This window comes from Macaca nemestrina, chromosome 12 (assembly GCF_043159975.1).
Source record: "Macaca nemestrina isolate mMacNem1 chromosome 12, mMacNem.hap1, whole genome shotgun sequence".
Taxonomy (NCBI): Eukaryota; Metazoa; Chordata; class Mammalia; order Primates; family Cercopithecidae; genus Macaca; species Macaca nemestrina.
Window position 1 is genome coordinate 58,924,299 of NC_092136.1, and position 20,523 is coordinate 58,944,821.

Here is a 20,523-nt window from a genome sequence, read left to right on the forward strand (position 1 = left end):
GATAGATCTTTTATCTTGGAGAGATTTGGTTGTGGCTGACTGGTCTAAGATTAAGCTGCTTGGCCTGACTCACATGTGGGGCAGTTGGCTCAGTATCAGTGGAGGTAGTGGGAATTTGTTGGTCACATATCTCTCTTCAAACAAGCCAACCCAAGCACACTTACATGGTGGGGGTCACAGGATTTTTAAAAGCATTGAGAAAGGGGAGGGGCTTTTCAAGTCTCTGCTTGTGTGACTTTTGTTATTTTCCCAGTTACCAATGCAAGTTGTGTAGCCAAGCATAGAGAGAGTGTGGAAGGAGAATACCAAAGGTGTAGGTAAAGTAGTGAGTTAATGTAGTCATTTTTTCTCAATCTACCGTGCTATTCTAGAACAGAAAAACAGGAACAATATATTTTGTTTCTTATAATAATATCCAAAATAAAGTAATCTAATTATATCTCAGTCTTTAAGACTATTTCCATTAAGCAGTTGGCATTATTCTCATTTCTAACAGTGCCTGGTAAATAGAAGTTAAATCTTTCTAACAGTGCCTGTTCAAAACATGCTTGTGGAATGAATAAATAAGTGAATGAATGAATACATACATGAATGAACAAAACAAATGAATTTCAGACCCAAATGGAGCAGCCAGAGTCATAACCCTCCTTTCCTACCCCCACCCACACATATATTCCTATCATTTAAAGATCATTGATTTAGATAGTTGGAAATTTTTCAACACAACTTTTATCTCACTATGGGATTATCTTATTTTTCTAGAAAACTGGAATAAGAGCTACAAATCCCAAGAAGAAAAATTCAGATACTTAGAATATGAAAATTTTTCCTGCTGGCAAGGCTGGTGGAATGCTGGTGCTCAGATGTGTGAGAATCAGAACTATGGGGAAACTGTTCAAGGGAAAGATTCCAAAGACTTAACACAGCAAGATCGCTCCCAGTGTCAGAAATGGTTAATACTTTCCACACAAGTACCAGGGTGTGGGAACTATGAACTGACTTTTGAAAGCAAAAATCGCAGGAACTTAAAATATAAAAATTTTATACCTTGGCAGTCCTTAGAAACAAAAACCACCCAAGACTATGGTAGAGAAATCTACATGAGTGGTTCACATGGTTTTCAAGGGGGCAGATACCATCTTGGCATATCCAGGAAAAACCTCTCCATGGAAAAAGAACAGAAGCTCATAGTTCAGCGTTCTTATATCCCAGTGGAGGAAGCCCTTCCACAGTATGTTGGGGTGATATGTCAGAAAGACCTACTGAAAGATTCAATGGAAGAAAACTACTGTGGATGTAATAAGTGTAAAGAAATTTATTGTTGGAACTCACGGTGTATTTTCCACAAGAGAAATCAACCTGGAGAAAACCTCTGTCAATGTTCTATCCATAAAGCATGCTTCTCTCAGAGATCAGCCTTGTGTAGACATCCAAGAATCCACATAGGTAAGAAGCTGTATGGATGTGATAAAGTTGACAGTAACTTTCATCAGAGCTCAGGAGTTCACTTTCATCAGAGAGTTCACATAGGGGAGGTACCTTACAGCTGTAATGCATGTGGTAAGAGCTTCAGCCGAATCTCTAGTCTTCACAATCATCAAAGAGTTCACACAGAAGAGAAATTTTATAAAATTGAGTGTGATAAAGACCTCAGTAGGAATTCATTACTTCACATTCACCAGAGACTTCACATAGGAGAGAAGCCTTTTAAGTGCAATCAGTGTGGTAAGAGTTTTAATCGGAGTTCAGTACTTCATGTTCATCAGAGAGTCCACACAGGAGAAAAACCATATAAGTGTAATGAGTGTGGTAAGGGCTTCAGCCAGAGCTCAAATCTTCGAATTCATCAGTTAGTACACACAGGAGAGAAGTCTTATAAATGTGAAGACTGTGGTAAGGGCTTTACCCAACGCTCAAATCTTCAAATTCATCAGAGAGTGCATACAGGAGAGAAACCTTATAAATGTGATGACTGTGGGAAGGACTTTAGTCACAGCTCAGATCTTCGCATTCATCAGAGAGTCCATACAGGGGAGAAACCCTATACTTGTCCTGAATGTGGGAAGAGCTTCAGTAAGAGTTCAAAGCTTCACACTCATCAAAGAGTACATACTGGAGAGAAACCCTACAAATGTGAAGAGTGTGGCAAGGGATTCAGTCAGCGTTCACATCTTCTCATTCATCAGAGAGTCCATACAGGAGAAAAGCCCTATAAATGTGATGATTGTGGAAAGGGTTTTAGTCACAGTTCTAATCTTCACATTCATCAGAGGGTCCATACAGGAGAGAAACCTTATCAATGTGCTAAGTGTGGTAAAGGTTTCAGTCATAGCTCAGCTCTTCGAATTCATCAAAGAGTCCACGCAGGAGAGAAACCTTATAAATGCCATGAATATTATAAGGGATTTGATCATAATTCACATCTTCACAATAATCATAGAAGAGGAAACTTATAAATATTGTTCATTTAGTTAACAGCTTCAATCAAAGTTTACCTAACCTTTAAATCCTAAAATGCTGCTGATAAGGAAATCTTATAAATAACACAAGTAATCCCAAGCAACATTTACAGTTTCCCCATCTCCCACTAAGAATTATTTGCTTCAAAAGGAGATCTTTAGAAAAATCCCTATATATTTAAAATTATTGTGTATTTTTCTTTACCTACTATAAATATAATACAGTCATATATTAAACATTTAAGGAGAAAACTCTTCATTCTATTTCATTCTAGTCTTTTTTTCTGTGCATTTTAGTGTGCGTGAAATTATATTGTGTGTTCAACTTTGTATTTTCACTGACTTCAAAACACTTAAATTTTGGTTTGAATTGAAACTGGCTGGCCATCTGTTAAACAACATCTCTTATCTCCCCTAAAAAGTCCCTAGGAAGTAACAGAAAAGATGGAAACACGCAGAACTTAAAACTCAGTTTTGGCCAGTAGAATTCAGTTGTTTATGGACACAAGCCACCTAATAAAAGATAGGAAAGCATTGTATGACCTTGTGTCTGAGACAGTGTTCTCTGAGTTGTTATCTCTGTCAACCAGAAAACCCAGGGACTGTCCTTCTGTTGCAGGGGTGCTTCACTTTGAGGTGACCACAGTGCACTCTTATCCCTTCCGTTTCCTGGTTTTCCACGCTTAATAATAGGTTCAGATACCAAATAACAAGAAGTACAGAATTTTCTCTAAGTAAGGTGTGAAGGGTATGGACAAAAGTGCTAGAAATGGAAGATATTCTATTGGTTCGGAATTGGAGATCCAAGCAGTAGAATTTTATTTAATCTCAGTAGAACGGAGTGGTAATAGAGAAATATCTGCAAGGACAGCATTGAACTCAGAACTCTGTGCAACGATGAACCCTGAAGCTAATTATGTAAGAAGAGGGTTTGGCCATTATGTCAGAATAGTTAAAGTTAATAGGAATACACAGTCCTAATTATTGATATACAAATAAGTAATACCAAGAGAAAAAAAAAGTGGGCATGTTTAGGAAAATTGGAATTGCAATACTGAAGAAAAGAATATCATCCTAAAGACTTGGAAACGTATTGCCCTGAAAATTAGCTGCTGCAGGCTTCAGAGGAAATTTCCAAAAATGTTGGTGTCCTCAGTGGCATAACAGAGAACCTGAACTCAATAAAACTAGAGTAGAAAAACACAAGTAGAGAAGAGTCTCTAAAGTAAAAAGAGAAATAGGTACAACAAAGAAGGACTTCACGGAGCTCTGAAATGCTGTATCAAAATAAATGCAATAAAAAGTAAAATTAACACTGAAGAATGTAAAATAATTGATAGTTAATGGATAAACTTGATCTGATCTTAAATGTATCTGAAAAGGATAATGAGATGAAAACTAAGAAAAGACAGATAGGAATATTAGAGGATGGAGGTCCAGTGTGAGAATTATAGGTTTCTCTAAGGAAGGTGAAAGAACATTTGGCATGGAATCAATGATCAAAGACATTAAGAAACTTTTTCTGAGTTAAAAGTATACGGTCACTAAATTTTAGGCAAAACCAGTATTAAAGCAACCTTAGAAACAGCTTAGAAAGAAGCAATTAAAAGCATGCAGAAAGAAAAATTCTGGTTATCTGTAAAACCAAAAAGGGAGGGTGGATATAGACCTCTGCAACCAGAAGGCAATGGAACAGCACCTTCAGAATTTTGAGATTTGGAAAGTTTATTATCACCAAACAGTTTTATAACAAAAGTGTCTTTCATATGTTCAGGAAACAAATATTTTTGATAAGCAAGAAAACAGTGTAGCATACATGTGCCTTAAAGAGTTTGTGAATGTGGAAATCATGGTATAAAAGGACTAGTGATGAGCACTGAAATCAATTAAACATGCAGTTGTCTGAATAGTTTCCACAACTTCAAAAAATTAAATGTGCAAGAAAATATATAAATGCTGAGTGTAAAATGTACAAATGCTGAGTCTGGGTAGGAGAGTAAAGTCAGGACACCCAGTTCATATAAGCAAAGAATAATTGTTTTAGCATAAGGATGTCCCAAATATTGCATGGGACTTACACTAAAATGTCATACATTTGAAATTCAAATTTAACTGGTCATTTCTGTTTTTATTTGCTACATCCAGCAACCGGAGAGAGAGCATAAGTGCCACATTTGTGATCTTAAATAGCAGGGACTCATAATAACATTTTCTTTTTGACTGACAATTTAAGAAAGGTATTTTTTTTCAAACCTAAAATTACAACTTAAAAAAGTTCATATACCTTTCAAAATGGGAGAAGATAAAAGCACAAATTATTCAGTCTCTATAGCAATGACTACCAAAACAATCCCCAAGAAGATGGCCTAAAATATTAAAATAAATGGATCAAGATGATTAAAGCTGAATGTATCAAAATATATTCAATGCTTCATTTTAAAATGTTGAAAACACTGGGTTAAAAATTTCTAATTATGTGCTATAACAGATGAAAAGGCAATATTGCTTAAATGTGAGACCAGGTGAAGGTTTATTAGACAAACATAAAGGAGTACCTACAATATGTTTTTAAAGGTGTTAAAAATGCACTAAGTTAAACTCATTAAGTTGGGTAAAAATATAAAATCATTAGTATTCTAAACTCTTGCATAATTCAGAAAATGTAATGGTAAAAAAATCTGGTTTTTAATAATTTAAAGAGGAACAAATAAAAATGCAGCATGAAAATAATAATAAAGGGGAAATATAAAAGAGGACTTGACTAGAGAAGTCTTAATTTTCCTTAAGGGAATGTTCCTAATTTATATATTTATTTTAGATCTCATGAAAATTCCAATGAATTTGAGATAAAGGTGTTCTAGTCTTTTAAGGAAAATAGACATTGGAGAAGAGCAAAGATAATTATAAGAAAGATTAATGATATTGCCCTAACATATAATAAATTGTATATTGGTATATGAAGTTGTAATAATGGAGAATTTAATTGTATATTTGAAAAAAAAAAAGGATTCTAAGTCATTAAATAGTTTAGAAATATACCAGTGTATGGATTATATATGTGTATTTTAACATATAGTGCATATGCTTATAGAGTTCACACATGATAAAGATCTGTGAATAGGAGGATTATTCAGTAAATAGTGCTAAGATCATGATTTAACTCTTTAACAAGACTTTCATTTTATGATCTATATCAGAATAAAACATCGATTGAATACAAGTTTTTAAGCTGTATTCCATGGACCTCCATGTGGTTTCATGAAGACTAGTATCTTCAGAAGCAAAAGAACTGCAAGTTTAGCCACATTTTATCTCTTCATATGCAAAAGTAACTTAAGATTTTATTTTTATAAAGGAGGTTCCACTATAAAATATTTAAAATTCTCTAGAGTGGATTTTTAAACACTCAGAAAAAATACATAATTTGACCACATAAAAATTTTTAAACTGTGGGTGAAAAACATGTAAGTCAGAAAAAAATAGGAGAAATATTTGCCATGATTATGACAGTATGAACTCTTTTTAATTAAATAGACACCTAGTTTAAAATGTTGACAACATAAACGGACTAAAGCAATGAAGTATCACTTTTATTAATAAAAATGACAATAGCAATTTTCAGCAAGAGTATGGAGTAATGTATACTTATGTTGAGGGTAAATTGGTAACGACTTTTTGGAAAAACAATTTGGCCAATCCTGAGCATTAAAATTGCTGTTACTCTTTGCTACAGTAATTCTATAGGAATATGTTCTATGGAAGTAGAGTTTCATACTGTTAGGGGGCTTGTAAAGAACAGAGATCCACTCAAGTGATCTCATGTAAAGAACAGGGTTATATAACATCACATGGTAGAATCTCATATGCACATACACAGATCCCAGGATGTTATCTCACTAAAAGAAGTGAGGGAGCAAGTGAGCCATGGAGCTCTCCATGGAAAAAGAATTCCGTATAGAGGGTAGAGCAAGTGCAAAGGGTCTGAGGCCAGGAATGGACCTGGAATGTACTGCAGCACTGTAAGGGAGAAGGAAAATAGGGAATGAAGTTAAAGGTAATAGGGGCCCTTGTAAGGAATTGTAAAGGTGTTGTCTTTTATTCTAAGTGAAGTAAAAAGTCACTGGAGGGTTTTAAGTGATATAATCTAACAAATTTAAACAGGCTTATTCTGAATGCTGTGTTAAGAATTGACAAAGTAGAGGCTAGAGCCAAAGCAGGGATTCCAATTAGGAGGTATTGCAGTTACCCCTAAAAGAGATAAAGTGTTAAAATAGTGTTAACAGTGGAGGTGACAGAAATAATCAAATTTTGGATATATTTTGACCATGATGAATATATCAGAAATTAATTTTAAAACTGGACTTTAAGTAGTATTTTAATAGGTAAAAAGGAGGCCAAAATCCTTTACTACTTTACAGACAGGAAGAATTGCTTGTAAAATCTTACAGTTGAACACAGTGTTTTAGGGACAGTGAAATCAGTCTGTCTAGATTAATGTTTTAAGATTAAAACATTAACTTCAAATATCAATTTTGAGGTTTAAGCTACTCTTAAGGGACTAGAGGGTTTTATTTTTCATCTGGATAATATAAAGTTCAAGTTGTGCCATGGGAGTAGTCATGCCCAACTTTGGGGAGTCAGGGTAGGCTTTCCAGAGAGAGGTTCTCATCTTAGTCCAGAATAGATTGCAATAACCTGAGGGGGTGAACAAGGAGGAGTTAAAAGTGTTTCAAGCAAAGTGAGAAAAATGCAGTTTTAGGAATAAATATAGCCTAGTGGTTAAGAGTAAGGCTTCCTGAGCTGAGATCAGTTTTCGGGAAGACAAGGTATATTTCTACCTAATGTCAACAAACATAATCATTGGCTCAGTGTGAACTGGGAGGAATACAGACTCTCATCGGCAATTCTGGTGAGAAAAGTATCAGAGTCAGGAAGATCCTGTCAGAAATTCCTATCAAATTGAATGATTAAATCCTAATATATATTGAATATTAATATGGGGTATGCAGAGGCTGAAAAAGTATGATCCAGTCAAAAAGGCAATGCTATGGTGTGTTTCTGTTTCTGTCTAATCAGGCCCTAAAATTTGGAATACAGACCACAATCACTGCACCCATAAGATATCCTTCACTGAACTTTAAAATTAATTGTCAGATGAATTCAACTCTAACATTCTTTAAAATAGTTTCCTGGTGAACAGTGACAGCACAGTGGCTGAAGGATTCAAAAGGCTCACTGGGGTTTTACCCATAATCTGTCCTTTACTGATGGGTATGGGATTGGGATAATCTTTTGACCTCTCTGAGCTTACACAGCCTCAGCTATAAAATACAATGTTGAAATAAAATGAGTCCTTAGGCTACTGCCCAAACAATTTATCTTTTCTCTAGAATAGTGCCTATTCACATAATAAATGTTAATAAAGTGTTAATTTTCACAGCACACTGATTCTCAGAAGTCTTAAAAGTTTAATGTCATTAAAATTTCACAACTGCTTTGAGAAAGGTCCCACAAGGCACATTCTATAGTCAAGAGAAATTGTGGCATAGAAAAGTTCATGATTCACCAGAGGGTGAGGTTCCTACGAGTTTCTTATCACATTTTTGTCAATGGATCAATACATAATTTGGCTTTAATAATATGTGATATTAGTATTTATTGATAAACAATATTAATATATCACAATATATAATATATAAAATATATATAACATTTATTATATTGATTTGTTAATATTGAACTCACAAGACAACAGCACTATAATGCCTGAAGGTAGCTTCTCTTTCACATGTATTTTTTCCTAAGATACATCACAGCCCTCTTGTACTTAGGAACACTAGACAGCACCTTAGCACTATACTTGGGACCATTTTAAACTGCAAAAATCAACAGAAAGCACAAAAATCCTAAAACAGCAGTAAATATATTGTGAAAAGTATGCTTTTTATGATAGGAGAGCTAAAACAAGAAGGTACGGCATTGCTTTGTTCAACCTCAGCTGGTCACATGCACCTTGGGCAACTTGAAATTTGCTCTGCTCTGCACCTGTGTACAAATGACTGGGGAAAGCGCTACAAGTATTGAATTTGGTTATAAATAAATTGTAGTGAGTAGGTGAATTTACAAATATGAAATCCATTAGTAATGAGGTTAAACTATATAAAATCTAGGCAAGCCAATCAAAAGCATAAGAAGAACAAAAAATAGGATAAGGAAGAAAATGTAATCACAGAACACTGCTTGTCTCCATTTGGACAATATGGCATAGTCATAAAAATGTTATCACTGAAAATAAACAAAAAATTGATAGAAACTATGTTAGTAGGATCAGGGAAGGGGAAGTGAGAGGGAGTATGTAAACACCAAATTTCCGTCTCCCATAATAGAAAAAAATCAGAACGGAGTACCTAAAATTGTCAGTTTTACTACATAAGCATAGTGCAGTATTTAGAAATAGGTAGATAGATACAAAAAGAATCAGCTCAAAGTGATTCCTCTGAGGATCAGAGGCTAAAATGAAGTAGGAAATAGTGTTGCCAGAAAAAGAGATCCCAATCCAGACCTTAAGAGAGAACTCTTGGGTCTAAGCAGGAAGGAATTCAAGGTGAATTGCAGAGTACAGTGATAAGAGAGTTTGTTGAAAGCTACGCAGATACAGAGTAGGGTGTCCTCAGAAAGGAAATGGAGGAATGTGCCTTCTTTGTTTTAAACTCTTCTTGTATAGGGGTCTTGTCTATGTAAAAGCTATTATGTCTATGTGGGGGTAGGCTGACAGCATGACAAAATTTAGTACTTTGTTGTTTTTAAAAAGTTTTCTTTGGCATTTTAGTGCATAAGTACATCAAAGCATGACTATATCTTAAAAGCATACATTGTTATGTGATATTAGGACATCTGGACATTCTGCCATCATAGGAGTTTATCCTTGCAAGCATTAACTGCTTCCTTAACCAAAAACATGTTATGACTATGCATTGTGACTGGCAAGGAATGTGCCTTGCTAGTTTTGAGATGGAGTTGATTTAAAAATAATATTACCATAGCTCTCCTGTGCTCCTGTTTACTTAACAATAATGTGACTAGCCAGAACCTTAATCTGGGTCAGATGTCCCAAAATGAAAGCATACATAGTTGGATGACTAGTTCAGACCTCAGAGCTGGTACATGTTGTTAGAAATGTGTTCATTGTAGACGCTGAAAGAAAAGTCCCAATGGTTGATTCTATGGGCCCCTTGGTGAGGAACAGCTTTCTCACAGCATGTGACATAATTCTGTGGCACAGCACAATCTGTCAGTCCTGTCCTCGAAATCTAATATAGCTGAGTATTTTTCCCTCTGAGGACAATTTACACATTTTATTTACACTTTACTGTTAGTGTAAAAAGGTTGATTTAAGACAAAGTTGATATCCTGTCATATTATTTATAGCATGTTTATCCTATTGATAGTTGCGGAAGCATCACAGATTCTTTGACCATTATTAGCAGTCTTGGCTCTTGAAATACAACTTTGACAATATATTAATTATGCCACTTTGCTAACACTGATGTTTTGATTATCTATTGCCATTTTACATAACAGCAACCATTTTATTTGCCCACAATTGTGAAGTCTGGGCTAGGCTGAGCTGAGTTACTTGGTTCTGCTGGTCTTGCCAGTGTGCATTCGTGTGATTGCATTAAGGAACAAGCTGGGCTGTGCTTTTTCTCTCTCCGTGTAGTTTCAGGACTTCTCCCTCTTCACATAGTTTCTACATGGCATTTCCAGCAGAATTCCTGGATTCTGCCTGGGTTTCTCAGGAATCCTAGAGCTCAAGAGCAGAAACTTCTAGTCCTTCATGAAATTTAGGTCCAAACTATCACTTCTGCCATATTCTATTAGGGAAAAAGAGTCACAGGACCACCCTAGATTCACAGGAAGGGGACTACACAATGTTATGAACACCAAGAGGCGGTTCATGGGGAGATGCCAGTAGAGCCAGTGGCATGCTGACAAATTGACAGGTAACTAGTTGTAGTAATAATAAGCTTGCTTTGGCTAACCGGTCAATCTAAGACACTATATTGGAAATTAAAAGTGGTATTAAAATATTAGCACATGAGGAGTTACAATTAATCCTACAGAAAGTCAGGGGCAAAGTAGAATTTGGACACAAAATCATGAAAATATGAACCATGCAATGAAAATATGAGAATTCTAGAAGTGTAGAAGTCATAAAGATTCTAAACCATTGTTTAGTTTACTTACAAATGTTCAACTGAGATGAGATACTGACAGCACAGAGGGAAAAGGAAGGCTGAGCCTGAGCTCTTAAGGAGGAAGTAAAAAAGCAGTTGTGGGTGTGTAGGGGTGACTTGGAGTTTGGTGGCAGTAAGTGCAGGAGGCCTGAGGGACTCTAGGGTAGGGCCCTCGTCCACTGCGGCGGGAGGGGGAGCACTGGAGTACCAGCCCCAAGGGTGTGTGCTTCCCTAGCGCCAACCCTGCCATGGGCAGTGTCCTAGAGGAGCCAGAGGCAGGGAGGGTGTCCAGACCTTGGGCCTGTACACTGGCTGATGCTGTACATCCTGGAGGGAAGCAGGGAGGCTGGGGGAAAGTGGAACCGCAGATAACAAGGACCCATCCATTTCGACCATGAAGAAATGCAGGCAAAGAAATAGTAAGCGGTTGTCCAGAACTCTACCATGATTATTATAAAGTTTGCAACCTGAGACTCTATGCCCTTTCCCACAGGCCAGGCAGCTTGTCCAGGATTAAAGTCAGGGCGTTGATGAAAACACGCTTCTCACATGGTGAGAGGCTGGAAAGCTTTGAAAAGGAGTATATAATTTTGGTATGGATATCAAGTGTGATGCTAACCTGATTTCTTGCCTATGCCTACATATTTTGCCAATTTCCATAATGCCTTCTCCAGTCACTGGCTTGTGATTCTTTTTCATAAACAAGCTCTTATAATTGTTTTTGATTCTCATTTTTCCTGGTCTGCTGAATTTTTGCAGGTGTGTCACACTAATTTAAATAACTTCGATTTTATAATGTGAATATATATCCGGTAGGAACAAATATATTCTCATCACCTTTCTTTTTCAAAGTCCACTGTGTGTGTGTGTGCGTGTGTGTGCGTGTGTGTGTGTGTGTGTTGGGGATCTGCAATTGACAAATTAGAATTAGGTAATATCCACCTAATAGCTGTTCATATATAAAGACAACAGAAAGACATTCTTAAGAATTTTTGAAAGATAGTATTCCATTGTATACTGAACATTAATTTTCCTTTAAAAAATAGATAATACATTAATGTGGCTGTAAATACAAAAGATACAGAGGTTGTAAGGTGTAAGTCTCCCTCTCACTTCTATCTCTCACGTACCCAGTACCTATCTCTGGAGGCAGCCATTTTTTTCTGGTATCTAATGAATTCTTTAAAAGCATTTTTAATACATGCATGAGCAAATACATATGCATATCTATCTTTTTAAAATAAAAATAGTAGCATATTCTATACACAGTTCTGTGTATAATACTTTAACAGATGAAGTTTTTCACCATTTTTTTGTGAGTTTGCCACTGGAAAGATTTCCCTTCACCATTGTTCTTTAAGGCTATCCTTGAGTGAGGCTGAGGAACAGCAGCAGTATGATTTTGGCTCCAACATACTGTTAATGAAGTAATCCATGGGCTTGCTGCCTGATACACATGGAGACCAATACCATGGGACAAACTTTCGAAAATAGAAAAAGCTTTATTGCAACTTGACCTGCAAGGAGACAGGAAGAAAGGCTCAAACCTGTCTCCCTGAGCTAGGGACAGGGTTGGGTTTTATAAGCATAGGGCAATGAAGCATGATCTGATTGGATCTTGCAATAAGGTAGTGCTGGGAGGCATTATCTGATTGGATCCTGCCATGGAGGTGATGCCAGAGCTCAATTTGATTTGATCCTGAGTTATGACATACAGTGTCTGCTTCTTAAGTCAGTTTCTGCTCCTAGGTCTGAGCATTTAGGTTCTCCCTATGGTTGCAGGCTTGGTTCATCTGGGCATACTCAGGTTACATGACCTGAGGGTCCATGGGAATTGAAAAATAACTCACAACCTTGTTACATAAAAGTTGAACCAGATTTGTCTGGTGCAATTGCAATATTGAGCCAATTCTTCTGTGACCCAGGCCAGTGTTTTCACTTCCTCTGTCAGCTGGTCACAGGAAACTACCTTTAGGGCCATGGATACAAGTTTATGAAGAGCCAAGAGTGCAGCAGAACTAGGGAACATGAGTCTGGGCCACCTATTAATGAAATTTTAGCCCTCTGAATCAATCTCAAACATACCATTTCCCTCCTATGATGGACTGCTATAGTACCTATCCAATTTTATAACTTGGTTGATCTGACAGTACCCAGCTCATGGGTGGGTGTGGTGACCTAGTCATTTGATGTTCTAGGTAGGTGTTCAGTCTCCACTAGGGCCTAGTAGTATGTCAGAAGCTTCTATTCAAAGGGTGAATAATTATCTTCTCCAGAAAGAATGGCCTTGCTCCAGAGCCCATGTCTACTTCTTTTACAGGGAGGTGTAAACATGGCTAGAAAGAAGTAGGTTTGGGAAAGTGGGATGTTTGATCAGAGTGCTGATGTTTTTTCCCAGAGGTCAATTGTATTAGCTTGGTGCAAAAGTTTTTACCATTATTTTTAATGGTAAAAACTGCAATTACTTTTGCATCAACATAATTTTTTTTTTTTTTTTTTTTGAGACTGATCTCACTCTGTCACCCAGGCTGTAGTGCATTGGCACGATCTGGGCTCACTGCAACCTCTGCCTCCCGGCTTCAAGCAATTCTCTACCTAAGCCTCCTGAGTAGCTGGTATTATAGGCACTCGCCACCATGCCTGGCTAATTTTTATATTTTTAGTAGAGATGGGGTTTCACCATGTTGGCCAGGCTGGTCTCAAATTCCTGACCTTATGATCTGCCTGCCTTGGCCTCCCAAAGTGCTGAGATTGCAGGCATCAGCCACTGCACTCTAGATTCTTAAGAGGATTCTAGGATCACATAGCTCAGGTAAAGTTCAAAATTATCAACATGTTATATTTATTTGGTTATTATGAGTGTTTTGTAGTGAAAACATCTTTAGCATATCTCATATTCCATTTTACCGCAAACCCCAGGAACCCTAATGATTCTGTGTTTGAGTCACCTCTAGTTCAACTCTGATGGGGAGGCTGAAGAACAAACACAGGCCAATTTAGTTCTGTCTTGTTTGCTTTATCTGGGATTTGGTGTGATAGGACACCTAAGTCTTGCCCTCAACCAGTTCACTTTTGAGGGTAGAGGGTTGGTCGTTGTTAGCATTTTGGAGGAAGGCATTGTATGTCAGTTCTGCATATAAGAGCTGGTTTCCCCTCTTGGTGCCTGGATAGAAAGCTGCACAAAAAGGCTGTATTATATGCTGTTTAAAATTCGGAATTTAGGAGATAATAAAGGGAAAATCAGTTACATTAAGGCCTAGTAAAGAAGGCTGATTACAGAGCCCTTTTCTGATGTTCATCATACTCCAATCCAGACACAAATGAGAGTGGCTTACTTTGCCAAGATGTGATTGATTTCTTTAGTCAAGCTGAGTCTGCCGTCCCCATCTTCTACTGCAGTGCTTAGTGCTCCTCATTCTGCCTCCTTCAGTGTGTTCTCCCTATCGATGTGAGGAAGTCATGGGTATAATTCTCTACAAGGTAATTGAACAGATTATGCATTGGTTATGATTATGAATTGCTGTTGCTCCAAATTTTTACTTAACATTGAATCTGACAAGTCTTACTACTTCGACATGGTTCTTCCTTACATAGGATGCAGGGATTCGGTCTCCTACAGAATGTTCTTAGATATAGTTGATAAGTAAGGTTTTGTTTTGTTTTGTTTTGTTTTGTCTTGTTTTTGAGACGGAGTCTTGCTCTTTCACCCAGGCTGGCCTGCAGTGGCACGATCTCGGCTCTCTGCAAGCTCCACCTCCTGGTTCACCCATTCTCTTGCCTCAGCCTCCCGAGTAGCTGGGACTACAGGCGCCTGCCACCACGCCTGGCTGATTTTTTGTATTTTTAGTTGAGACGGGGTTTCACCGTGTCAGCCAGGATGCTCTCGATCTCCTGACCTCATGATCCGCCCGCCTTGGCCTCCCAAAGTGCTGGGATTACAGGCGTGAACCACCGTGCCCGGCCGATAAGTGAAGTTTTAAAAGTGATCAATCTGGAGCTGTAAGGCACGCTCTGATTATAATTACTTTTCTTTTTCTTTCTTTTTCTTTTTTTTTTTTTTTCAGTTCTCCCACTCTCCTAAGAAGAAGAAACAGCCAAATCCCAGGTAAGTCCTTCCTCCCTCCATGCTGAAATGCCATGTAATTTGTCAGAGGTGGCGTTGGTGCAATTTGAAAGGCGGCATATTGTGATATGTCAGGTTTATAGTAGAAGAACAATTGACTGGTTACTAGAGACTACAATGGATGTTATTACTTTGGTGAGTGCTTTATCATCTACCTGCATCTTTGCATTTTCAGAAACTTGACTGTGACTAGTTTCTCTGAGTTAATAAGCTGCAGGGCAACTGGCTCATTCTAAACGAATTCTTGAAAAGATCACAAAAGATAGATATACATACCAGATGCATACATGTGGATTTCTTTTTATTTCTTTTGCTTTTATCTTTTTTCAACTTTTATTTTACAGTCAGGGGGTACATGTGCAAGTTTGTTACAAATGTATATTACACGATGCTGAAGTTTGGAGCACAAATTAATCTGTCATCCGGTTAGTGAGTATAGTACCCAAACGTAGTTTATTTAAACTCTTCCCACTCCTTTCCTCCTACCTCTTGTATTCCCTAGTGTCTATTTTTCCCATTTTTATGATCATGTGTACCCAATATTTAGCTCCGTGTTATAAATGAGAACAAGTGGTATTTGGTTTTCTGTTTCTGTGTTATTTTGCTTAGGTAATGGTTTCTGGCTGTATCATGTTGCTGTGAGAGACATAATATTCTTTTTTATGGCTTCATATTATTCCTTGGTATATATGTACCACATTTTCTTTATATAATCCACCATTGGTGGTCACCATGTCTTTGCTATTGTGAATAGTTCTGCTATGAACATATTGGTGTTTGGTAAAATGATTTATTTTCCTTTGTGTATGTACCCAGAAGTTGTGTTGCTGGGTCAAATGGTAGTCCGACCCTCAGTTATTTGAGAATTCTCCAAACTGCTCTCCACGGTTGGCTGAACTAGTTTATATCCCCACAACAATGTATAATTATTCCCTTTTCTCTGCAGGGAAACAGAGAAACAGATGCTGCGTCATCAACATCTGTTATTTTTCTGACTTTTTAACAAAAGTCATTTTTACTGGTGTGAGGTGGTATCCCATTGGGGTTTTGATTTGCATTTTTCTGATAATTAGTGATGATGAGCATTTTTTCATATATTTGTTGACTGCTTGTTTATCTTCTTTTGAAAAGTGTCTGTTCATGTCCTTTGCTCATTTTTTAATAGGGTTTTTGTTTGTTAAGTTCCTTATAGATTCTGAGTATTAGACCTTTGTTGGATGCATAGTTTACAAATATTTTCTACCATTCTCTAGATTGTCTGTTTACTCCTTTGATGATCTCTCTTGCTGTGCAGAAACTCTTTAGTTTAATTAGGTTCCACTTGTCAATTTTGGGTTTTGTTGCAAGAGGACTTAGCTGTGTTTCCTAGGTTTTCATCTAGGATTTTTGTAGTTTGAGGTTTTATATTTAAGTGTTTAATACATCTTGAGTTAGTTTTGGTTTATGGTGTTAGGTAGGGGTCTAGTTTCTTTTTTTTTGTTTTGTTTTTTTTTTTTTTTTTTTGCGTATGGCTAGCCAGTTATCCCAGCATCATTTATTGAATAGGGAGTTTTTTCACCATTGTTTATTGTTGTTGACTTTGTCAAAGATAAGATGGTTGTGGGTGTGTGACTTTATTTCTGGATTCTCTATTCTGTTCTATTGGTCTATGTGTCTGTTTTTATACCAGAATCATGCTATTTTGGTTACTGTAGCATTGTAGTATATAGTTTGAAGTTGGGTAATGTGATGCCTCTGGCTTTGTTCTTTTATACTTAGGATTGCTTTGGATATTTGAGCTCTTTTTTGGTTCCATTAATTTTAGAATAGTTTTTTCTAATTCTGTGAAAAATTATGTTGAGAGTTTGATAGGAATAGTGTTGAATTGTGAATTGCTTTGGGCAGTATGGCCATTTAAATGATATTGATTCTTCCAATACATGAGCATGGGACATTTTTCTTTTTGTGTCATCTTCGATTTCTTTTAACAGTGTTTTGTAACTCTCCTTGTAGAGATTCTTCACCTCCTTGGCTATCTGTATTCTTAGGTATTTTATTCTTTTTGAGGCTACTGTAAATGGGACTGCATTCTTGATTTGGCTCTCAGCTTAAATGTTATTGGTGTATAGAAATGCTACTGATTTCTGTACATTGATTATGTATCCTGAAACTGCTGAAATTGTTTATAAGCTCTAGGAGCCTTTTTACAGAGTCTTTAGTGTTTTCTAAGTATAGAATCATATCATCAGTGAAGAGAGATAGCTGGACTTATTTTCCTATTTCGATGCATTTCTTTCTTACTTGATCGCTCCAGCTAGGACTTCCAGTACTAAGTTGAATAGGAGTGGTGAGAGTGGCCATCTTTGTCTTGTTCTAGTTATCAAGGGGAATGTTTCTAGATTTTGCCTGTTTAGTATAATGTTGGCTGTGGGTTTGTCATAGATGGCTCTTATTATTTTGAGGTATGTTCCTTAGGTGCTTAGTGTGTTGGGGCTTTTTATCATGAAGGGACATTGGATGTTATCAAAAGCTTTTTATGTAAATATTGAGATTTTTTTCCTTTTATATTTTTGTGATGAATCATATTTATTGACTTGCATATGTTGAATCAACCTTTCATTCCAGGAATAAAGCCTACTTCATCATGGTGAATTATCTTTTTGATATGCTGCTGGATTTGGTTTGTTAGTATTTTGTTGAGAATTTTTGTGTCTATGTTCATCAGGGACATTGGTCTGAAGTTTTCTTTTCTCACTGTGCCTTTGCCAGTTGTGGTCTCAGGGTGATGCTACCTTTAGAGAATGAGTTATGGAGGATCCCCACTCCTCAATTTTTTGGAATGGTTTCAGTAGGATTGATACTATGTCTTCTTTGTACATCTGGTGGAATTCGGCTGTTAATCCATCTGGACCAGTGCAGTTTTTTGGTTGGTAGGGTTTTTATCACTGATTCAATTTTGGAACGTATTACTGGTCTGTTCTCTTTTTAACTATTTTTTACTTCAATAAGAGAAATGTAAAAGACTGTGAAAACCCAATTTAATCTTACTATCTGGATAAAATGGCTTCTAAAAAGTTAGTTTATGTAATTTTTCCCTCTTTGTGCAGGTAGCAACATACCAATTTATATTTTAGTTTTCAAACTATGGAATCATACCATATACAATAAATTTCACCTTCCTTTTTTCCCATAAAAGTAAATCATGGGCAGATTGTCAGTAAATTTAGTTTTATCACATATTTCAATATATGCACAATATGACTTAGTCTCTTACTGATAAATATTTGACCTAATTCCATATTGTTATTACAACCAAGGCTGTGGCAAATATCTTCATGCATATATTGAATAAAGGAGGTCATAGACACATTTAAAATGTTAAGGGACAGCCAGGCGTGGTGACTCACACCAGTAATCCCAGCACTTTAGGAGGCCGAGGCGGGCGGATCACCTGAGGTCAGGAGTTCAAGATCAGCCTGGCCAATATGGTGAAATCCCATCTCTACTAAAAACACAAAAAATTAGCTGGGTGTGGTGGCGGGTGCCTATAATCCCAGCTACTCAGGAGGCTGAGGCAGGAGAATCACTTGAACCTGGGAGGTGGAAGTTTCAGTTAGCTGAAATGGTGCCGTTACACTCCAGCCTGGGCAACAAGAGTGAAACTCCATCTTAAATAATAATAATAATAATAATGGACATTGTCAAATTATCTTCCTGAAATATTTTACCACTTCATACCACCAAAGATAGAGTTTGAGAGTATGTTAATTTTTATATCCTTTTACCAATACTGAGTACTATCACATGTTTTAGGCTTTTAGTCTCATAAGAGAAAAAATGCTGTATTGGTGTTAAACTTTATAATTCTTTAAATATTAGATAAGCCTATCACCTTTATATGTATTTAACATTCATTTGGACATTTTCTGTAGCATTTTGGATTATATCCTTTGCCAGATTTCTACTTGATGCTTTGTCTTTTTCTTATTTTTCCTTATTTTTATCAGCATTTTATGTTAGAGATATTAGCACTTCATTTGCCATATGTAGTGAAATGATTTCTCCCAGTTTAATTTGGTTTTATTCATATTTTCTAATATATAAAAGCTTTAACAGGTTTAAAACAATGTCTCTGGGTTTGCTATTTCCACTTCATAATATTTTTAAAAAGATATATCTATGTTCTTTTAGTTTTTAAAAATTATTTTAGTTCTCATATTTAAAACTTTGATACATTTGGAATTTATATTCTTATAAAAAGTAAACTAAGATCAGTTTAATTTCATTTTTCAAATGACTGGCTGATTTTGATAGATTACTTAATACCCAGGAACAAAAAGGAAAACTGAAATTATTTGTACACTTAGTTTATTAAACTAAAATGTTTAATAATTCAAACATTGAAAACTAATTTTTCTAGAGCACTGACTTATTAAAACTTTGATTGAAGTATTTTAAACAATTGCAAGTGAATTTAGTATTGTAGAGCCTTCTGAATCACTTCCAAACCATTAAATATCAAACTGGTATTTATAATGATTCCAGAACATTGCTATAGTTACACCTAAACCTGTTCTAAAATAACATATGTTTACTTCATTTATTATTTTAATTTTTATGTAATTGTTGTAGCAAAATAAGCTGTATTTTTAATTTTTCTTGGAGTTTTAGTATTATTTTGATTTCTTCCAATGACTGCAGTAATTTTAACAGAGCAAACACAAAAGGCATACATACATAGCTTCTGAGATTTGTTATTAACTGATTGATTCTTGACAAAGGAACTTAATGCTTCTTCCAAAATAATATAATCCTGAACCACCGATCATTGGGCTGAACTTCATTTTTAGCGTTTAAATTTTGTGTGTGTGTGTGTGTGCTTGTTGCTTTTTAGTATTAATGATTGACATAATTTTCTAGGTTACATTTCAGGAAGTTGGTTGAAAAACAAAATAAAATAAACTTTTAAAAAATACATTTTATATCTGTAAGTCTATCACATTTATAGCTGTCATGTAGGTTTTATTTTCTTGCCCCGCTATCCCCAGTCGTCTCAGCAATATATTTTAAAATTATTTTCTTGGTCAATACTTTATAAGTCATTATATGTCATTATATTTTGACTTAGTCTGTTAATAACATTTAAAAGCAACAAATTTTTATTAATATTTTATTATAATTAATAGAGCTACCTGTTAGGAGATGAAGAATCAATTCGGCTGAGTTACTTCTCCTCTTTAGGACATTTAAACATGCTGCTTAACCTCCTTCTTCTACTTGGATGTTATGTGGAAATCACAGCACTGATTACTCATTACTGTTCCTAAAATAGTTCCTCCTTTTAATTGGACTATTTGGCTTATTCACAGTATTTGTCTTTCCTGCTTACACAGACAGAAAGAGCAAATACTTATAAACAGATATAAGTAACAGAAGAGACACAATGTCCATCTAGATAAACTCTTCTTTTAAAAGCTTAAAAATCAGGTTATTATAAATCTGTGGTTTTTCACAGACTCAGCTTGTTCTAATATACCACAATTGTTATTATTTTATTATTACTGTGTTATGCAATAAGCAAATTGTAAAATTTGCTAGCAGGAGTCCCTTTAGATTTATTCCTTTATCCTTTCAACATTGTCCCTGATATTCTTGGAAACAGTATTGCTACTATGTCACTCAGAGTACAGTATCATAGAGCTGGACAAAGAAAGGGGGACTGGGG

The 20,523-nt window shown here is 36.0% G+C and overlaps 2 protein-coding genes across 19 annotated transcripts in view; one reads left to right on the top strand and one right to left on the bottom strand.

The window, feature by feature from the left end:
- LOC105488705 (zinc finger protein 214) overlaps positions 1-20,523 on the top strand; it is a 62,238-nt gene that overhangs the window by 22,507 nt on the left and 19,208 nt on the right. For 13 of the 15 annotated variants that reach the window (XM_071075152.1, XM_071075153.1, XM_071075156.1 and 10 more), the window contains 2 exons: positions 763-10,798; positions 14,761-14,801. In XM_071075152.1, coding sequence (XP_070931253.1) covers positions 763-2,456 — 1,694 coding nt within the window. In that variant the 3' untranslated portion in view covers positions 2,457-10,798; positions 14,761-14,801. Of the gene's footprint in view, positions 1-762; positions 10,799-11,189; positions 13,125-14,760; positions 14,802-20,523 lie in introns of those variants that run through there. The other 2 variants (XM_071075154.1, XR_011610872.1) reach the window with 2 other exon arrangements.
- LOC105488707 (zinc finger protein 215) overlaps positions 1-20,523 on the bottom strand; it is a 64,887-nt gene that overhangs the window by 2,425 nt on the left and 41,939 nt on the right. For 2 of the 4 annotated variants that reach the window (XM_024795032.2, XM_024795034.2), the window contains one exon: positions 13,971-14,169. The exons of 1 other annotated variant lie outside the window; for it this stretch is intronic. In XM_024795032.2, the coding sequence (XP_024650800.1) occupies positions 14,123-14,169 (47 nt within the window). In that variant the 3' untranslated portion in view covers positions 13,971-14,122. Of the gene's footprint in view, positions 1-13,970; positions 14,170-20,523 lie in introns of those variants that run through there. One more of the 4 variants, XR_011610873.1, reaches the window with a different exon arrangement.